General features: G+C 31.2%; 2 protein-coding genes across 2 annotated transcripts; one reads left to right on the top strand and one right to left on the bottom strand.

The window, feature by feature from the left end:
- The first annotated feature begins 656 nt into the window (after positions 1–656).
- CSD3 (copper/zinc superoxide dismutase 3) lies at positions 657–7,717 on the top strand. The gene is made up of 8 exons (XM_068646377.2): positions 657–728; positions 839–946; positions 1,040–1,141; positions 1,628–1,723; positions 1,822–1,853; positions 2,118–2,193; positions 6,764–6,817; positions 7,545–7,717. The coding sequence occupies exons 1-8, from the start codon at positions 725–727 to the stop codon at positions 7,571–7,573; spliced, it is 501 nt and encodes a 166-aa protein (XP_068502478.1). The 5' UTR covers positions 657–724; the 3' UTR covers positions 7,574–7,717.
- A 4,108-nt stretch (positions 7,718–11,825) lies between these two features.
- On the bottom strand, positions 11,826–14,972 carry NCBP (Putative cap-binding protein). Its single transcript, XM_068646374.2, has 6 exons — positions 14,693–14,972; positions 13,699–13,794; positions 13,496–13,600; positions 13,260–13,337; positions 12,251–12,370; positions 11,826–12,167 (listed from the first exon to the last, which is right to left on the bottom strand). Exons 1-6 carry the CDS (start codon positions 14,861–14,863, stop codon positions 12,036–12,038), a joined length of 702 nt encoding a protein of 233 aa, XP_068502475.1. The 5' UTR covers positions 14,864–14,972; the 3' UTR covers positions 11,826–12,035.
- Between the last annotated feature and the right edge of the window lie 5,820 nt (positions 14,973–20,792).

The following is a 20,792-nucleotide window of genomic DNA, read 5'->3' as shown; positions in this document are numbered from 1 at the left end:
ATCTTCATATTCAGCACGATGTTGCTGCCAAACAATTTGTCGTTGTTGGACAAGCCCACACCCCATGTACCCAGTGAATATAACACCCCATGTACCTAGTGGATATAACCAAACGATAACAAACATTATATGATAATGTGCATAATCATTTATCATGGGTTTGAGTCTGGACATGGTGAACTTCCACTGATGAAAACTATCATTGTGGTGCATATAACTACCCAAACTAGGATTGTGAGAGGAAGTGCTCTACAAGTGTTCTACTATTTGTCTATTAAAGTAGTTTATTAATCTTACGTGGTATATTTTTTTTTATGAGATTTTCAATATATGAAAGTGTAGTCGTCAAATGTTACTTCTTTCTTTTTTTTTCTTTTTTTTAATTTCATAAAAAAATAGTAAATTATCTATTTCATAATATTTAATTTATTATGGAATTATTTTATCATTATAAATTTATTATAGTTAATTTTAATAAAAATATATTCATATATAATAATTATAAAAATAAAAAATGTGAATGCACTATAGCGTCTGTACCTCTGGTAATAAAAAATAAAGTAAAAAGATGTGCAGAAAAGAATAATTATACGTTGTAATAGATATATTCACCATCATGCATTAAAATAATATAAAGTATTTAACCTAAACAAATTTTTTTCTCTCTGAACCAAACAAAATAAATATATGCTTTTCCTCATCGTCTTCAACTTCAATCCAATTCATGAGTAAAAAGACATCTCATATTAATTCCCTTTTATTTTCCTTTTCTGGTTGTTTTAACCATTCAAGCTCACAGATTAGTGTTTTCCACTATCTTCATTGTTGTTTTCCTAAGAGGCAGAAAAGAAGATGAAAGCTGCAAACGGAACTCCCAAAGGAGTGGCTCTCATCATCGGAGACAACAACGTTAGAGGTTCTCTTCAGTTTCTTCAGCACCCCAATGGTCTCTTTCTCTCTTCATGTCTCTCAGTCTGCACTATATATTCAGATAGGAACGTTGAATTGCTTATTGCTCTGCTTCATTGTGATTGTGTAGGGACCACCCATGTCACAGGGAGAATAACAGGGTTGTCCCCAGGTTTTCATGGCTTCCATATTCATGCTTTTGGTGACACCACCAATGGCTGCAACTCCACTGGTTCTCTCTTCTCTTCATCATTGTTTATCATCAAACTTGAACAATTCCTCTTCCACTTATCTTTAGTAGCAAAATTAAAAGAAAGGTTTACAATTTTAAAATTGGAAGACTGAGAAAGAAGAGTTAAAAAGCAAGGGTGACAGAAATCCTGAATTCATTTTGAGTTTACTTGTTGTGTGTGTGTAATTGGGTTATAATTCAATTATTGAACTTACTAGAAGAAACAAAGATAAAGGAGTTTGATTGGAATACGGAATCTTAAGATGTTTTTTACATTGAAATCCAATCATGGATTGTTGTATCATTAAAAGATGTTAACTTTTGTAATGATTACTTTGCAAGTTATACATAGAGTCATTTATGATTGGTTGGCGATGTGATATTAACTTAAACTTATGAAAATGAAGTCATTTCTTTCTTTGAAATCATCTGTAAGCTAAACATGCAACTTTCTGGTAAATTTTAGCTTTCACTTCTTTCCATCAGGTCCTCATTTCAATCCGTTGAAGAAGGATCATGGGGGTCCTTCAAATGATGAGCGTCATGCTGGTGATTTGGGCAACATTGTTGCAGGCCAGGATGGTATTATCTGCTTTATTTTTCATATTTATTTTGGTATTTCTGACTAGTTTTCGCGAATTGTCTGCTGGGAAATTTCCAAGGGGTCTTCTGTTTTGCAGGAGTTGCTGAGATTTCTATTAGAGATACACAGGTAAAAAATTTAAATTTAAGTTTTGTTTGATGTTACTCAATGTTACTTTCGTAATTTGTTCTTTTTGAGAATCATTTCATGTGATCTGATTTACCCCTCTGCACAATTAAATCAATCCCATGTTCAAATGCACTTGCATTCAGCAATGCTGGTTTTCCTTTCTATAGTTTTCATTTAGTTGATATTATTCTTGTTATGAAATTTGGATATAATTTAATTGGGACTAGAACACTTAATTTCCACTTTCTCACTTTCAATATGTAGATTCCACTAACTGGAGTTCACTCCATAATTGGGAGGGCTGTCGTTGTGCATGCTGATCCTGATGATCTTGGAAAGGGTAAGATTTTAAAACTTGGCCACAAAACTTGCTCAGTAGGTTTCTTCTTGTTACAACTTTAAATTCTAGCTTTTCTTTTCCCCTAGTCATGTTGTTTTGTATAGTAATTTCATTGAAATAATTTTCCTATGATAGAAATCGGTATTCAGTATCCTTCATGCTTGATATTATAAGCTTAATGTATGAAATACTTGTGTGGCACAAGTTGATACCGTTCTATTAAAAATACACCCTTATTTTTATATACCCATTAGCCTGGCTTCATATTTATTTCATTTCATATTACAAATTTTTTGATATAGTAATCTGAAGTCCTTAAGATTAATTATTTGCTGACCGAGTGATTATCAAATGTTGTGTGCTTCGAATAGCTATGCTCCTTCAATCGCTAATATATTTTCTGTTGTCCTCTTCATAGCCATCCTAGTTTACTTCTGCTTTGCCATCTTAGTTTGTACATATATGTGCATGTTCTTGTGTGTAAAAGCTACATCCAAGTAGCTATGTAGTCTAAAAACTATGCCTTTCTTATGTTTGTTGAGTATTTGTGGTTTGGCGTAATATTCAAGGCAATTAAGTAGGCAAGTGGGTCCCTAGAACCCATACATTACTCTGAGTTTAATCTTTGAATCTATTGATGTTCATGATAGAAGTTTAAAATAATGAGAGACTAGATAGAGTTCTCAGAAAGTGTTCTATCATTTCTTAATGAGAAATGGTACCATATGTGGACCTGTTGAGCCTGCATAATATTTTCCTAAATTTTAGAAACTTAAGTTAAGATAAATATTTAAACAGTTCCACTAAAGTTAGGAATACAAATTGTCTCCACCCAGCTTGTTAACCCGTAAGGGACTTGGTGAGGATGTCAGTTGGCTGGTCATATTGGGGCTCGTGTAGTTCTGACAATACACTAGAGAGTGCATTTTCTCTAATGAAATGACACACCAATACGTTGGTTCTTTCATAAAAACAGGTTAAGAGGCATTATAGAGGTCTGTTTGGTTACCACCAATAGCTTCATTTAAGAGATCTCTACAATTTTTAGTTCTTGAATTTGTTGCTTAATCCATATTAGCTTACATGTAACCAAGGTCATGGCATGATATTCTGCTTCTGCACTAAATATAGCCAAAATTTCAAATCTCTTACTTTTCCAAGAACAAAATGACCTCCAACAAGATCAAAATATCCCAAGGTAGAGAACATTTATCAAGAGGGAACCTAACCCAATCAGCATCTGTATAACCAACTGCCTAAGCATGACCATTCTTCTTCTTAATAACCTTGACCAAGAACCCATTTGCATGCCTCAAAATTCAAATGGCTGCATCCCAATGCATCATAAAAGATATTAGAGAAACTTAATCACCACAGAAACAACAGATTAAGTATTTGGTCATGTGGTTACATAATTCAGCTTACCAACTAGTCTCCAATATCTTCCAGGATGAGTAAGGGCCTTGATATTTGGATCCACGGGATAGTCAATTGGTTTGCAGTATTGTGCCAACCTCTTCAAGAATATCCAATACATACTTCCTTTGTTACGCAACTCTATGGCTAGTGTAAAATAAATAAAAAGAGGCATAGGACTAATCCCTTGGGTTTATTGAGCGCATAGGGTTATGTATTTATAAATGAGAAAAATGCAAAAGATATGGGCTAAGCCTTTTAAGCCGGTGATTATAAATCATATGTACCAAGCTTGTTACAAATATAATCAAATGTTGGGTCCTCATAAATATTTAGGGAAAATATATGTTAATTGATTATTTAAGTTAACAAACTGAGTCTTGATATCTTTAGATATAATATTTTCTCGAATAGAATGGCAATCAATCTCAATATTTTTCATCTTTTCATGAAAGACGAGATTTGAGTTAATATGAAAAGTAGTCTGATTGTCACATATAAGTGTCATTTGAGTGACCTTTCCAAATTGAAATTCCTTAAGTAACTATTTAAGTCAAATTAGCTCACAAGTTGCAGAGGTCATAACTTTATATTCTGCTTCTGCACTAGATTTCACCGCAACATTTTGTTTCTTGCTCTTTCGAGATATCAAATTATCACCAACGGAGACACAATATCCGAAAGTGAATCTCCTATTAGAAGGAGATAATAGGAGATCCTGCCCAAATGGCATCTGAATAACATACAATTTTAGTATGATTATTGTGTCCATTTAACAAACATTTTTCAGGAGAACCTTTAGTATACTTCAATACACACATGACCACATTCAAATGATTTACACACGGAGAATTAAGAAATTGACTTACCATAATGACTACAAAGGAAATGTCAAGACGAGTAACTATTAGATAGTTCAACTTTCCAACTAATATTTTGTACATCTCAGGATCTGAGAGAGACTTCCCCTGATTAGGTAGGAGTTTGGCATTGGAGTCCATGGGTTTGTCAACAAATTTTGAATTCATTTATCCATTTTCTTTCAAAATATCCTATGCATACTTCCTCTGAGAGATAACAATTCTATTGTTGGATTGTGCTACCTCAATCCTTAAGAAATATCTAAGTTTGTCAAAATCTTTGGTTTGAAAGTGGTGACAAAAGTATTGCTTTACCTGTGAGATGTCATAGTGATCATTGCCTATAAGAACCATATAATCAACATATATTACTAGATAGATACACCCTTCACTTGAGTGACAGTAAAAAACTAAATGATTTGCCTCACTGCGAGTTATACCAAATTGTTGATCGATAGTGCTAAATTTTCCAAATCAAGCCCTAGGAAACTGCTTGAGGCTATATAAAGATTTGCAGAGAAAACATACCAATCCAGAAGAGAGTCATCTGATGGACAATGGGAGTTTCTCAATGATTGTACGCTGAAGGTTGGGTGGAGGTGGGGGTCTTTTGGTGCACTAGACACAACAGGAGGATTGCAAACAATTGGGATATTGAATTGATCATTTGGAGACGCACTAGGAGAAGGAGAAGACTTAAAGTTAAGGGGAGACTCAGTGAAGGTAACATCGGTTGAAAGGAAATAGTGGTTAAGAAAATGAGAGAAACATTTATATCCATTTTGTGATCTAATGAATCCTAAAATGACACATTTGTGTGACCTAGCAAATAATTTAAGACCAAGACGAAAATTATGAATAAAGTATGTGTACCCAAAAACTTTAAGAGGTAAGAGATAGAGAGGTTCATGAGAAAATAAAATAGAATGAGGAATTTTGTTATCTAAAACATAAGCATGCGATTAATGAGATAACACACACATTAAGAACAACATCACCTCAAGAACGTTGAGGAACCTAACCATGGATTAAAATTGTGCTAGTTATTTCAATGAAATGTCTATTCATGTGCAACCACCCTATTTTTTTGAGGTGTATAAGCACATGAGGTTTGATGAAAAATGGTATGAAAAGCCATAAAATTTTAAAAGAATGAGAAGGATACTCATAAGCATTATCACAACGTAAGATTCAAACATAAACTCCAAATTTATTTTTGATTTCATCATAACAAATAGAAAACTCTTATCATCTCTCTATGGTCTTTCTCTTATTGTTAAGGTATCAAATCGTGTGTGTGGTAGACCTCTTGAATCTTCTTAATATCTTCCTACATTCTACAAACCTAGTAAGTTGGTAACAAGTTTCCTAAATTCAAGGACCAACCAATACATGTATGCAAAGTTTCGTAACTGACTGAAAATGGTGAGTATTCCTGTTTAAATTCCCATTCTGCTCATAAAATTGTAACATATGGATGAAATGTTATTTAAAACAAAGTTGTTTCTACCTATTCCACCCACTCACCCCTAAGTTTCATGTTTTTTATGCAGTTGGATACCCTTTCCACTAATAGTGATTCCGAAATTTGTCACATATTTTAAGATTCTAATTATTGTCCAAATATATTTTCAAAGTATTTAAGAGTCTTATGAATTCCATAAATTGCGTGATATGAATCCCTGTAGATCTAAAGGCTTAGGAATCACTCAAAGAATGTGATGGAGCTCCAGTAGTTTGGGCCATTCTAAGTGAGAACCTAAAGTTAAATTCCTGTCTGGTTAGTGGACTGTCCATTACTGTAGATTTTTTTCTCTTGATGCACTACATTCGTAAAAGCTGAAGGTTTCTTTTGGAATGATTATGTCTATTTGAAGATAGTAACTTCCTGTCCTGCAAAAAAAAGAGTTGGACTAATTTTTATATATGTATCATTTAGTGTTGAAAAATAATAAAGAAAGCTGCATTTCAGGTAAAGAGGACAGTAACCAAAGCTAGCTACTACCTAGTATTGGTGTTCAGATTTCCCAATAAATTTTTCCTTATTATGCTTTTGTAGTCTTCAGATGAGTCCTTGTAGGTTCCCCCTTTAAGGTCCCTAGTGATGTGAAATCTGGCTTTGTTTGAGCAAATGGGTAGAGAATGGACATATGATTTTTATTTTCTTTAGCTTGTTTGAATTTCTAGACTTCAGGATGGACTAAAATCTCTTGATCAAGACCATGGCTCACTGTTTTGATTTTGTAACTTATCACCATTTTTGAGTTTTTGACTTTTCGTCTATTATGAAACAGGTGGGCATGAGCTTAGCAAGACTACTGGGAATGCAGGTGCAAGAATAGCATGTGGTAATACTCACTTTTCTTAATACTGTTTCGGGACACTAACAAATTATAATATTTTCCTTGAGTTTAATCCATTGCATGCTAGTGGCTTGGTGCCTCTGGTATAATTGTTTTTCTAGTCAAACTATTGAATATGCAGGAGTTTTGAAATACATTCTTAGTCAAAATAATAAAAAACATAGTTGAAGTGATGCTAAATATAGCATTCTTGTGTACACATTATGAAAGTCACTTAGGATTTGTTTGGATAAACTTAGCAAACATTTATATGAGAGGAAAATAAAAAAGAAATGTGAGATAAGTTAAAATAACTTGTGCATAAATTAAAATAAGTTTTTGGAGGAGTTAATATAAGAATGTTTCTATAAATTAGCTTATGTATATGCTAAACCTAGTTTCTGGAGAAGTTTGTTTTATTTTGTTCTCTTATAGGTGTTTACTAAGAAGTTTATTTAAACATACTTTGTTAGAGATCTCACATCAACCAGAGACATTTCATATTTTATAATATATAAGTGGGTACAAATCTCATCTTATGAATCGGTTTTATAAAGTTGAGTTAGGTTTAAAGTTCATTTCTTAATATATTAATATATTTTAAATATGATAGGTTAAACTCATAGTGACAAGAAAGGTAGCATCCAACATCATAGTATTCAGTTTGGTTTTACATAGTCTGCTGCTTATTGCTTTGTATGTTGAAACCTGACAAAGGCTTATTATTGATCAGGTATCATTGGGCTTCAGTCATCCTTTTAGTATAGTTTGCCTATAGATGATGTATTCATAGATGGCTTATAGAATGTAATTTGACTTTTGTGTGAAACTACAATTAAGCCTTAACTATTGTTAAGGCAACTCTCATGATAAATGAAAGTTTTCTACTACATTTTTAGTTTGCTACTGATTTGCCTGCTCTAATTAGTGATGGCTAGTGAACTTGCTATGATTGTGATGTTTAGTACATATATTCCCTTTGATGTCATGTATGATTAAAAAATATATTAAGCTAAATAAGAAAGTTAATTAGTTAGTTAGCATCATGTAATTATATCACTTTCATTCAGAAAGTAAATTTTTTTATATTACCATTCCTCAGTAATTTACATTGAGAATAAAAGAAAGTTAATTAAAAATAAATTTTCAATTTAGCAAAGGGTATTCTTTTTTTTTTGTAAAGAAGATGGGTCGTATACCAAGAGAGATGGTTGAATTGTTGTTTTGTTTAAAAAGACTTATTATTAAATTAATGTAATCTCATAAATTTTGGCACAACATTCGATTAAGAATTAGAGGACAGAACTTTAAGTCAATTGCATTCTAGAAAATATAGAAAGAACACAAAATATGTGAAATGATAAGAAAGAAAAGTATCAAGAATTTTATTTTGGTTTGATGCTCATTGAATCTACTTCTAGTTTTAAATTATAAAAAAGAAAAATACCAAGAATTTTATTTTGGTTTGATGCTCTTTGAATCTACTTCTAGTTTTAAAAATCTGTGAGATTATTTCACTATCTTAAATATCATATTATAAATACATTTATATGTTAAAATTCAATCATTTAGTTGAAAATTTATAAAATATACTATCAAACTATGTAAAGATTTACTCCATAAAACACCAAATCTAAGTGTAAAAAAATCAACTAAGAATCAAAAGTAAATGGAAATATATAACTAATGTAATGGATAATCCAAAAGGAATAAGAGTAAGAGTTTATGCAAGTATATCATTCCATGTCTTTAAGTCAAAAGTTCCTTAAATATTTTTTGAAGCAAAACACTTTTCTTCTCTTTGGAGAGTTCTTGAAAACTGGTAGAAATTATTTGAAATTGTGTAATACTTGTTACTTTAAAAAATCTACTGAAAATAGTTTATGTAAACTAATATAGAACTAATGTAATGGATTTATATTTAGTAATGTCCCTTCGGCGACATATGATAAAATTGGATTATATTTAGTAATAATAAACTATTTTGTGATTAATTTAATATAAAAATTTAATAAGAACAATTTAATCGATTATTTTTAATGATAATTAATTATTTGTGAAGCTTGTATTTAAATCAAAATCCAGATAATTGATAATTAGTTTATATAATCAATTATCTCATTTATTATAATCAATTATCTAACATAATTAACTATTATGTTCTAAAACACCTTTTTAAAAAATGAAAAAAAAAGGATTAAGTTTTAACAAATGCATAGAATAAGTTTTAGATGCATAAACTCAAAGAAACTTGCACTAATGCATGAAATCATTTACACAAAATCAAAACAACACTTCATAATTGTTTTTTAGTATTAAAACCAAATTTAACATTCTCAAAGGATCTTTAAGATCCTTATCAATATTCTCCCTCTTTTTTATAACGACAAATCCTTTAAATCTATACAAATTTCATGTGATATGTGATACCGGTAAATAATAATAAAATTATTTTCTCCCTTTTGTACATATAAAAAAAGAATAAGAAGGAAAAAAATATAAGCACATGGTAACATTTTAGTAATAAAAGAGGGTCAATAGTACATGCACTCATTTGTGAGCATCATAGAAAGCCAAACAACAATAACAAATCAACAAATAAAAAGCAGAAGGCAATAAATGTCACTCCTCCTCCAAAATTAGATCCCTTTCCAATGTGTGCTTTTTTTAGACACCTTTTTAATGTTTATAATTTTTTCATTAATTTTGTCTAAGCACATACATAATGTCCTTGGAAGTCCACTTTCTAATTATGTATGACCTTGATTCCATCCATTTTAGGAACAATATCATTGATCTCTTAGATTTTACACCTAGACTTTGGTGTTTCATATAATATATTTCTACATTATGATTTGGTAGTATTCTTGATAGTTTTTTGGGAAGGTTGCACATCTTGAGTATTTTTTTTTTTTTTAATGAGAAGTATGTTTGGAACATGATATTCAAAATAGTGGAACAATCTCATTAAGATTGTGGTGATTGAAATTGAATGTATATTCATCAAGAATCAAATTTTGGTGTTCTTCTTTTGTATCATTTCTCTTATTTTATGTTCTTTGCATTTTCTTGAATTGTGAATGATCTAAAGTTTTGTTCTCTAATTCTTAATTAAGTGTTTTTTTTTTTGGGTTTTATTAATCTAATGAAAAAAAATTGACACCAATTAGGTTCCTTTTGTTAATGTATAACATATTTTTCTTTATACCAACTCATCCCTCTTGACACCAATTCAGTTCCGAAATAAGCAATTCAGAAGCATTTTGTGGGTATTATGTTGTTGATTTTAGATTTTTAAATTCGGAATAGATAGATATTATTCAATAAAATTTTCTTTCAAAAGAGGGTTTTTGCTTTCCAAAAATGTAAATCTAGAAGAGATTTTTGTAATGAAAAATATATTATGAGAAATCCAAAATGTTAGTCATGAATTTCGGAATATGAATTCTATAAGAGAAAAACACTGGAGACTCATCTAAGAAAACAGTAGAGAATCACCAGAAAACAATCACAAATATACACTTATGAATGATCAATATTCAGGACTCACAAAACACTAAAAGCACGCAAAATTTATATCCTCACAGTCGCCAAAATAGTGTTCTTCAACATATAGATAAAAAGAGTCAAAATCTTAAGTTTTTAAAAAAAATTATGAACATATTTCTGTTATTTTAATTCAGTAATACGTTGCATGTTACAAATGATCTACTGCAGAAAGAAAGCAAAAGCCATTTAAAAGAATAAATAAGGGACAACATTTCTTTATGTATCGAAAACATAACCAATCACACTAGTTCTAGGAAAGAAATAACTCTAAGAACTAAAAATGACATTTTATAAACTTTTAACATACAAAATACATAAAAGTTAAATATAAAAAGATATAATTTAAGGTTCAACAACATAAAATAATACTTTTTAACAATAACAAATTTTACATTTTTTATTTTAAGAAAATATTGTTATAACATTTTATTAAGATTTTTTATTAAAAAAATGTCATTGACCTACTGTGAACTGACATTTTTTTAATAGTTGTCCCATTTCAAACCAATTCAAGTAAAGATCAAATTTGTATTTTGACAGGAGAAGACACTAAATTAATTCAGTGTAATTCTTACAACAAAATAAAATATATTAACTGTTAAATTTTAAAAAATATAATAATTTTACTTTCTTATCCAAAATTTATCATTTTAATTTTTTTGTCTACCTTTTTATTTCTAAGACTTTATATATCATAAAAAAAATCCATAAAATCCTTTCAAAACTTATAAATCAATAAATTCTTTCAAATATTTTACCATGCGTTTCTTTATTTTTTTAAAAACAAAACCTTCATAATTTTCAGAAAATTTAAATAAATGGAATTTGAATTGTTTTATTTTAAATTATTTTATTTTTCAAATACTTGGATAAGATAGTTTAGTTTAAATTTTAAAAAAAAATTGTTTGAATTAGAGTTGATGTCAATTTTTTTACAACATCTATATAAAAATTGTACTAGAGACTTCAAAAAAAAATTATTGACATTCACTGAAATAATTTCACAAATATTGATCAAGAAAAAATTAACTAACAAATATCAACTGAGAAATAATTATAACTTGACAAATAAATAATTATAACTTACGCGCGATTTAAGAAAATCTTATATTCCTTCATATTCTTTTCTAATCTACGGAGACTTTGTTTATATGCCAAAATAATATTTTAAAACCACATTCAAATACACCCAAACTCAATTTAGTTTCAAGGTATTGTTTTAATATGAAACCACAAAATCATTTTAATCCTTATAATAGCATTTTTTAGAATTTCAGAAACTATCACCCTCTAAAGAGTGAAGGATTGAAACGTTATGCAACATTTCTAATGGAGATAGTAGTAGCCCCTGCTACACTTCTTCCGGTTAAAGGATTAATGCCTTTTATGTAAAAAGGCACCACAGGAGTACTCTAACAACACAGGCAAGTTTATTTACAGAAACTAGGAGACACATTACACAGAATTAGAGTTAACCCCAAGTAACCAAATGAAACTCTATTAAAGCAAGTAGCAATGTATTTGTCGTACATTGAATGGAAAAGACAAAACCAGTCCTGGAACACCAACCACCATCATTGACTGCAGTCAATGATTTAACTGGCTGAATGGAAGCTGCAAGAGTATGCAATATAGCTTCCATTGCTGGGGCTCTGGCCAGAACATGGTTGTACATCTAGCCTCTCAACCAAGTGTTCCTGTAAGATGAATTGTCTCGCAGAGAGGCGTCATGGGGTTTGTACTCCATAACATAGCTGTGAGGAAGCTTCAAGTGACGTTTGATTGAATCTCTCAGGGCCATTACAGCCTGTAATGAGAAAGCAGGAACAATACTAAGGACATGCATGAATGTATAATGTATATACAAATAGGCTCGGTTAAAATGCCAACCTGATGGTCTGAAGCATTGCGATTCCAGACACTCAATATATCCTCATTGAAACGAATGCTTAGTACTGCACCACATATGTTATCCCCATAATCCAATTGGTCACCCACTAAGGCAAGAACCTGCACTTAGCCATGTAATACTAATAAAAATTAAGTCTCCAAGCATGGAAAAAAAATATAATTGCAATCGATGGTATAGATCACGAAATCAATTTCACCAAGAGATTCCAAATGGTAATTTAGCAGTCAATAGTTTGTCATCCTTAAAACTTACAAAAGTGTAAGAAAAGACCTCAAGAACAGAACAATAAAATAATGTGTAAACCAAATAAAGGGCATATCATTTGCTAAGTTGTCATTACATACTGTTTATATTAATAGTGTGGAAAATATACAAAATGTAGTTTGCATAAATTCAAATAATAAGTAGAAATAATCCAAGTCTTGGCTACTCAACAATTATTCAACTATAAGAACCATGGATGAAAATTATTAGAGCAACAAAACCAGGTACCCCCACTCCCTGAAGTTTCTAAAAGGAATAGGATTCAATGTTTCCATTGAGTCCAAAAATAAACTGGTTGCCTTCAATTGGATCTCATTTTGCACATAGAATTAGGCTGAATATCTATGAACCCCCAAAATCACAAATTTTGGTATGTCTCACTTCTTATTAGATGAGTCTCACCCATACTTTTGTAGTTTTCAATAAATTTAATCAAGTGTTAAAATGAGTGTTTCTAGTGTGTTACTAACATCCCTCTAATTTTAATGGCAAATTTAGATGTCAACGACCACAACCACGACTTATACTATTGAGTGGGATCAACTACATGTATCAAACCATGCCATTAGGATCTATCAAAAACCAAATTTTCACTGAAACTATTTAATGCAGGTACAAATTTAAATAATCACTCAATAAATTGAAGGTTTTATTATTTTCCACAATCATTCCAGATATTTTATCAAGATACAAAATATCACAGATGAAAATATTTGCACTTACCAAGTCCTCCCAAAAACGACCTGAGACAACCTTTTTGAATCGTATAATCCACTTACCACCATTGCAGTTAGCAGAGTCCTTCAGAAAAAAATATGGTGTGTCAGTGAAAATTAAGACACATCTCACACACACTTACCCTTCTTTCCCTCCCCCCGTCCTCTCAAAAGAATGGAACAGCCTATAAATTCTCAATCAGCAAAAAAATGCAACTTCAGCTACGAATTTTAAGTATATACCTCCCATAAAGGACGAATTCCTTCCTTGAAAAGATGCAAATCTGTGGGACTAGGCAAAGTAGCCGGACGGCCAAGGTGGCAATAGCATACCCAAAATCCTTCAACCTATTAACATAAAATCATATAATCACAAAAGTAATGAAATATGTGATGAAGCGTGAACTAATATTTAACTAGAACTCTAAACAAAGCAAAGACCTCACCGTACTAAATTCAACAATTTTCTTTATGTTGTCCTCATATGATGTCTGATTTCGAACTCCAGGTGTTCGACGAGTGTACCAAAAGACAAATTTGTGCTGCTCACAGAAATCACCACAAACACAAACTATATCAACAACCAAAAATATCAAGTAGCACTAACAGCCTCCAACGAGGAGAAAGGATAGAACGAAAGAAACATAACTTCGACAAATAATCAACAAGCATGTAAAATCAAGACCCTAAATCCAATTCAAATTGCATAACCATCTCTGATATATATATATATATATGCTACAAAGAAGAAGCACCCAACACAGCTCTTAATCAACTTCCACATCTAGAACACTCCCAACGTCAAATTGAAAGATCCCTGATACATACTGATAAATCACAGCATGCCACCCTTACACAAAACCAACAAAAATAAATCCAGAATTTTAATTTCGCTATCCTATTTTTCAGCAAAAAACAAATACCCACAATCCAAAACTTCTAATTAAGCCATTACACCACACTTCATCGTGTCTACGACTTAATGCAAGCCTTGGTTACCGCTTAATTCACCAATAAAACCCAAAAACTAAAAAAAAAAAATCCTAGAAAACAATCAATCACCGAACTTCCCATTGCACACCACTTCGTCCCAATTAAAAAACCATAGATCATGCTAAGGGTCAAAATTAACATAATATACGGAACAATCGCATGATAACAGACAAAACTTAGATGCAGTTCTCCATATACTTTTGATCTCGTTCTCTACTCAAAATTGAAGTTTCACTTTAGTGGTGCGTATGATAAAAAAATTACAGATATCACCATAGAGTATCCAGGTGAAACTCGTTCTGATCGGAGGAAAACACCACAACTGCATCAAAGTTAAAAATGCTGCTACTCCTAACACTGATAATAGTACTAATAATAAGATTTTTCGATACCGCTAAGAGCGATTAAGTTGCGAAGAAACGAAAAATGAAAGTCAGGGAAAAAAACCTTCAGAGGGTGAAGACCGGCTTTGAGCTCACGAGATTGTCGTTCTTCGGTTTCTTTGCTGTTTGAATCAAGTGCCGACGCCAATTGAGAAGAAGAATCTAACGATTGATGAGCGTTTTCGGGGTTATTGGCGCTGTTGTTCTCCAATTCCTTCTCCACTGTGAATTCCATAATCGCTCCCTGCTTCCAAAACCCTAATCCCCTTTTCCCCTTTCTGCGTTCAGCGTTGAGGTTGAGATCAGAGAAATGAACTTCGCTTGGGTTTTTAACCTTTAAACGTAGCTTCAATTCAGAAATATTTTAACCTTTTTTAATTTATTTTTAATCAGTTTTTTCACTGGGATAATTTTTTTTGTATATGTCATATATCTTTATTTTTTGTGTTATTAATTACTAGTTACTAGTCATTTATTGGTGAGGACAATAATAAATTTTTATTCATTTCTGGCTGTACTTAATAAATAATTATATGGTGTACTTTTTTAGAAAAAGAAATAAAATTATTTACTATTTAACATTTTTTATTTATTTGTTTCTGAAAATAACAAAATACTTTGTGATTTTCTGTTTGTCTGAATAAATTATTTAGTATAAATAGTATAAAACATTACATTATTATTTATTACAACTATTTTGCAAAATGATTTTGTGTACTTTTATAATAATTAATTTAATAGACATATACGAGATATTTACTTTGTTTTTATTTATAAAATTTAAATTAAAAATAAGATTATTTTTTTATATATAAGACCCGTTGATAACGTTCATTGTATTAATTATTCTTAGACTAAAATACTTTAATTAAAATTGGTGAGAAATTATATTAACAAATATTTTAATAGTAGTTTTAAAATCAAAGTTAGGGTATATTTATGGTAACATATAAACTAAAGAAAAATGTTAACCCTGTTTGAAACTAGTTCAAGAATTAAAAGAGTTTTTTTTATTAAAATGAATAAAAATACATTCTTCTGTGCTTTTTTAATACGTTTCTAAATATATTCCTTTAAAATCTCTTAACTGCTGCTCTTATTAGTGTACTGGTTTACACAATTCTAAATTAAAATTAACTATTTTTTAATTACAATGAACTATGTAATTAAATTTTACACATAGAAACGAAGAAAATAACCTTTAATTAGTTTTTTTTATCAGCAAAATCTTTAATTAGTTATGAGCATAAAATAATTTCCAATAAATTTATAAAATTTATATAAAAGATAGTTTTCAAATAGTAGATAATATGAAAATATTTTTCATCTGCATGTAGAAAATTAAATTATTATTTAAAATTTTAAGATAATATTAATTTATTTTTCTAATCATATTTTATGGTTAGTTATATATTTAGTATAATAATGATATATAAAGAGATTCTCTATGTATCACTCCAAAAATACATATAATTATTACAATACAAGTTTTACATATTTCTATACGAGTTTAGAGTTTTTTTAAAACATTTCTAATACATGATTAGAGCTTATAAAAATACAAATATTTAAAATATAAGTTTCAAAACAACGTCCTAAAGTTCTCCAGACCCTCTGACACATGTATGATCATCTGTTCGTGTATGTAGTACAGACATCGCAGTTCAAACACAACAAGAAAAGCAAGGGTAAGCTAATGAAAAGAAATTTCATAACATATCTAATTCATGCAAAAAGAACCAATCAAACTAATTATTTATAAACATTTCTTTAAATGTTGTCATACAAAATTACAATACCAAGTCCATCATTCATATAAACCATGCATGGATCTATTTTCAATCACAATCATTGGATTTCATTTCAATCCCACTGAATACACTTGAATTCATCGTCTTTCGGAAGACTCATTAAGTATGCCCCTACCACAGACTAACACCTGATCCAAAGATTACCAGTAAATCCAAGAGAAAGGATTAGGGCAAGTTCAAACATTCAATACCGAGTGTCTACAATGAGACCCGGTGTGTATGAACTCCCTCTCAGCTTCTCACCACCTGATATCTTAGTCTATTTGACTTAGATCATCAGTCAAGCTAGAGGATCTATATTAAACATAGGCTTTTTTCATACTTAATGCCATCAAAAAACAATTCATACATTATCCCAAATGTATGACATCATTCATATATAATACATATCATTCAATCACATAACATTTAAAAATTCATACCATTCAAGAAATTTTCCAACATTAAAACCAATATTTTTCAAACTATCAAAATATAATATTTATACATATGTTCACACAACATAAAATCAAGCAATTTTATCAACTAACATCCCTACAAGAAAAATTGAAACTTTGGACCACGTCCCCCCCACATGCAAATCTTCTAACTTAGAGTACTATTGAAAGTTAAAGTTAGCTTCCCTTACCTTAATTACTTGCTTTTCAAGCAACTTCTAGAACTTTATCCTCTCGGTCTAGATAAGTTTCAAGATTTAAGGGCCTAATTCAAGTTATTCAAACAAAAAAGAAATTTAGTATATAGTAGAATAAGTTGAGAGGATTACTCTTCTCAACTGACCTCATCAAGATTGATGACTAAATCCTAAGAAAAAATAGAGAATAAAGAATATTTAGAGAAAAAAATGAACTTACTCTGTTTGGAAATCTGAACGGGTAGAAATGTTCTTTAACTCCTCAACTACAACGTGGTGCGATCAGATTCTAAAATAGATGAAGATTGGGAGAGGAAATTAAGAGAGATAGAAGAAAATAGGAATTGGGAGAGATGGAGAGAGAGAGAGAGAGAGAAAGAAAAGTTTCGTGCGTGAAGGGGGGAGGGGTTGTGGCGTTTAATTTTTTTACGTTCTTACATTATCACCAACTACAAAAAAATTCGTCCTAAAAAATGAACTTACCAAGAAAGAGATTAGGGTATGATGCTCGTATCTCCTCTTCAATTTCCCAAGTGAAGTCTCCATAGATGAGATCCCACAATACTTTCACCATGGGAATACTTCTTCCACAAGTTGTTTCACTTATGAATCTAAAATTCTGATTGGCTTCACTTCAAATGACAAATTTTCTTTCACATGGATTGAATCAAACTCTAAAAAGTGACTAGGATCAGGTACGTACTTTCTTCGTTGGGATACGTGAAAAATAATGTGAATGTTAGCTAAGGGAGGAGACAAAGCAATTTCATAAGCCACAGGACCTATTCTCCCGATAATTTGATAAGGTCCTATGAACTTAGAAGTCAATTTCTTGAATTTGAGTGTTCTTCCTTCACCAGTAAACGGTGTAACTCTCAAATTTAGAACTCTTGTAAATAACATAGTTAGTTTATTCACGGGAAAGATAGAAAGATTTCGAGAGGTAGTACGTGAAGCAAACTTATGTTCAATAAGCTTTGGAAGTTCGTATGGATGAACTTTATATACAGACCTTGTTTGTAAAGAATATTTAGGGAGGAAATGATTTGTTTGTGAAAATATTCTTAGAAGGTGAAAACCTTTATGAGGATTGTGAACATTATCCCTAAATTTCTTTGTCAAGTAGGTCAAGTATTTAGAATGATTAGGAGATGAAAAAGATAAGGAAGAAGTATACCTAGTAGAGGCAATTTGTAGTTTTGTACGGGTCAACATTATTGTTTTTACCGTGTGAGGTGAGATGATGATATCCGATTTTTTTTTTCTTTCTTCATCTTTTTCATTTTCTCTTTTTATTTTCATTTTTACTTGATCCCCATTAACTTCTTTGGGAGAGAGAGGTTTTAGTACCGTCTTATGCCATTGGAAGGTGAAAGAAATCTTGTTGGTATGTCCATCATGTAAAAAAAATTCTATCATATTCCCAAGGCCTTCCCAATAGAATATGTGTTGTTTCCTTTGGCACAACATCACATAAAACTTCATCTTTATATTTTTCTATGGCAAAATTTATGAGGACTTGTTTATTAACCATTATGTCACCCTATTCACTAAGGCATTGTAATTTATAGGACTTTGTATGAGAAATAGTGGATAATTCAAGCTTTTCCACTACTCTTGTACTTGCCACATTAGCACAACTACCTTCATCTATTATCATGGAACATAATTTGTTGAAGTAACTTCTAAATCTTTGAAATATTCATCCACACTCCTAGGTCCTTGATGAAGCCGTTGGAGCTTCAATAAGAGTTCCTTCCTATAATGAGGAGGAACTAACTGCTTGTGCATGCATAACTTTTAATTGTTCCAAGATACCACAACTAGCCTCTTGTTTAGCACAATGTCCATTACAAGTTAATGTCACCATTGCATGGCATAATCCTCAAATTCTAGGGAAGCTAACTTAACCTTTTGGTCATCTTGGTCTTCTAGGGAAGCAAACAAAGGATGGGATCTTTCTAAGTCAATCAAAGTATTGCAAGGAGATTCTCAAGAAATTTGAAATGAAGAATTGCAAAGAAGCAAACACTCCAATGCCATCAAGCTGCTACATGGATGCTGATGCTGCTGGAAAGAGTGTAGATCAAACCAAATACAGAGGATTGATTGGCTCCTTGCTATATCTAACAGCTAGTAGGCCAGACATCATGTTTGTCGTGTGCCTTTGTGCTAGATATCAAGCAAATCCTAAAGAGTCACACTTCAAAGCTGCAAAAAGAATTCTGAAATATCTCAAAGGATCAACTGTTGGGTTATGATATCCTTCTCACTCTCCAATTCATTTAATTGGTTATTCAGATTCTGACTTTGCAGGTTGCAAGCTAGATAGGAAGAGCACAAGTGGGACTTGTCATCTCCTTAGCTCAAGTCTAATCTCATGGCATAGCAAGAAGCAAGCTTGTGTTGCTCTCTCTACTGTTGAGGCTGAGTATATAGCTGCTGGTAGCTGCTGTGCACATATTCTATGGCTCAAACAACAACTTGCAGACTTTGGATTTAAAGATCAGCAAAGTTCCTTTGATGTGTGATAACACAAGTGCCATCAATCTTACCAAGAATCAAATTCAACACTCAAGGACCAAACATATTGAGATAAGGCATCATTTTATCAGGGATCATGTAAACAATGGGAACTGTGAAGTAAAGTTTGTGGAGACCAAACTGCAGTTAGCTGACATCTTCACTAAACCACTACCAAAGGAGAGGTTTTTCTTCCTAAGAAATGAGTTAGGTATTCTTGATCTCAATAATCTCTCCTAAATATGTTTTGTTACTGTTAAAGTCTATTTGTGAAGACAAATAGGGGGAGAATTAATTGGTCTTGTGAATCCTTATTTGAAACTGTTTAAATATGTTAAAATCTCTTATATAAAACTAATTTCTGCTGCTGCTGATAGAAACAACCGATTGTTTTGAGTAAACAACCGATTGTTTATCAGGTTTTATGATTTAAATATGTGAAAAACTAACCTGCTGCTGTAAGAAGCATTGGATGGTAGATATGCTATTTTTGCAGGTACTGCTTCAGATTCAATCAAGTCAAACACAAGCACCAGGGATTTGTCTTCATCAAATAGGGAGAGATTGTTGAACCAAGTGGTGTTCAAGCTTTGAAGAATCCAAACCCTTTGAAGGATGTTGAAGGCTTGGTTGTGTTTGCTGTTGCTGAGCTGTCTTAGATAGGATCTGGGGTAAATTGTTTTGTAATCCACTCTTGATTGAATCCAAAGCATAGTCATTCTCAATCTTTTAAAAGAAAAGTGTTTTTCAAACTAAGTGAAAAACAGTCGATTGTTTTGTCGAAACAACCGATTGTTTTATACTTAGATGTTTTTAGAAAAGATTGAAAATTGTTTTTCAAATGGTTGAGCTGTTAAAACCAAAACAACTGATTGATTCGAGGAAACAACCGATTGTTTGTTTTGGTACCATAACAGAGAAATGGTTTTTGTTTTGACTGAGCTTTAAATGATTCTAACTTTTTACGCTTCAGTCTTTAATGTTTTGACCAATCTTTAAATGCAATGAATAAGTTTGTTAAGATTTGATAACAAACATCTTTGAATAAATTCAGTAAAACAGATTTGAGAAATAACAAAAAAAAAAATTAGAACAACAAGATTCTGATTTTTCAAAGAGTTGAGATTGCTTAGAGATTGAGATTGATCAAAGAGTGTGAGATAGGATTTATGCTTGTATTGATTTCAGATTTGCTT

The sequence above is a fragment of the Phaseolus vulgaris genome, chromosome 4 (assembly GCF_051622355.1).
Source record: "Phaseolus vulgaris cultivar YP4 chromosome 4, ASM5162235v1, whole genome shotgun sequence".
NCBI classification, from domain to species: domain Eukaryota; kingdom Viridiplantae; phylum Streptophyta; class Magnoliopsida; order Fabales; family Fabaceae; genus Phaseolus; species Phaseolus vulgaris.
The sequence above is the reverse complement of the archived record's forward strand: the minus strand, read 5'-3'. Positions and strand labels throughout refer to the sequence as shown.

Bases quoted from the DNA above. Each gene is read 5' to 3' on its own strand.
- CSD3 (XM_068646377.2), top strand. The intron at 1,142-1,627 runs GTTCTCTCTTCT...TCTTTCCATCAG, and splicing joins CAATGGCTGCAACTCCACTG to GTCCTCATTTCAATCCGTTG. The intron at 1,854-2,117 runs GTAAAAAATTTA...TTCAATATGTAG, and splicing joins TTTCTATTAGAGATACACAG to ATTCCACTAACTGGAGTTCA.
- NCBP (XM_068646374.2), bottom strand. From the start codon at position 14,863: ATGGAATTCACAGTGGAGAAGGAATTGGAGAACAACAGCGCCAATAAC. The intron at 13,795-14,692 runs GTTTTTTTCCCT...TTCTGTGAGCAG, and splicing joins CCGGTCTTCACCCTCTGAAG to CACAAATTTGTCTTTTGGTA. The intron at 12,168-12,250 runs GTTGGCATTTTA...TTCTCATTACAG, and splicing joins GCAATGCTTCAGACCATCAG to GCTGTAATGGCCCTGAGAGA.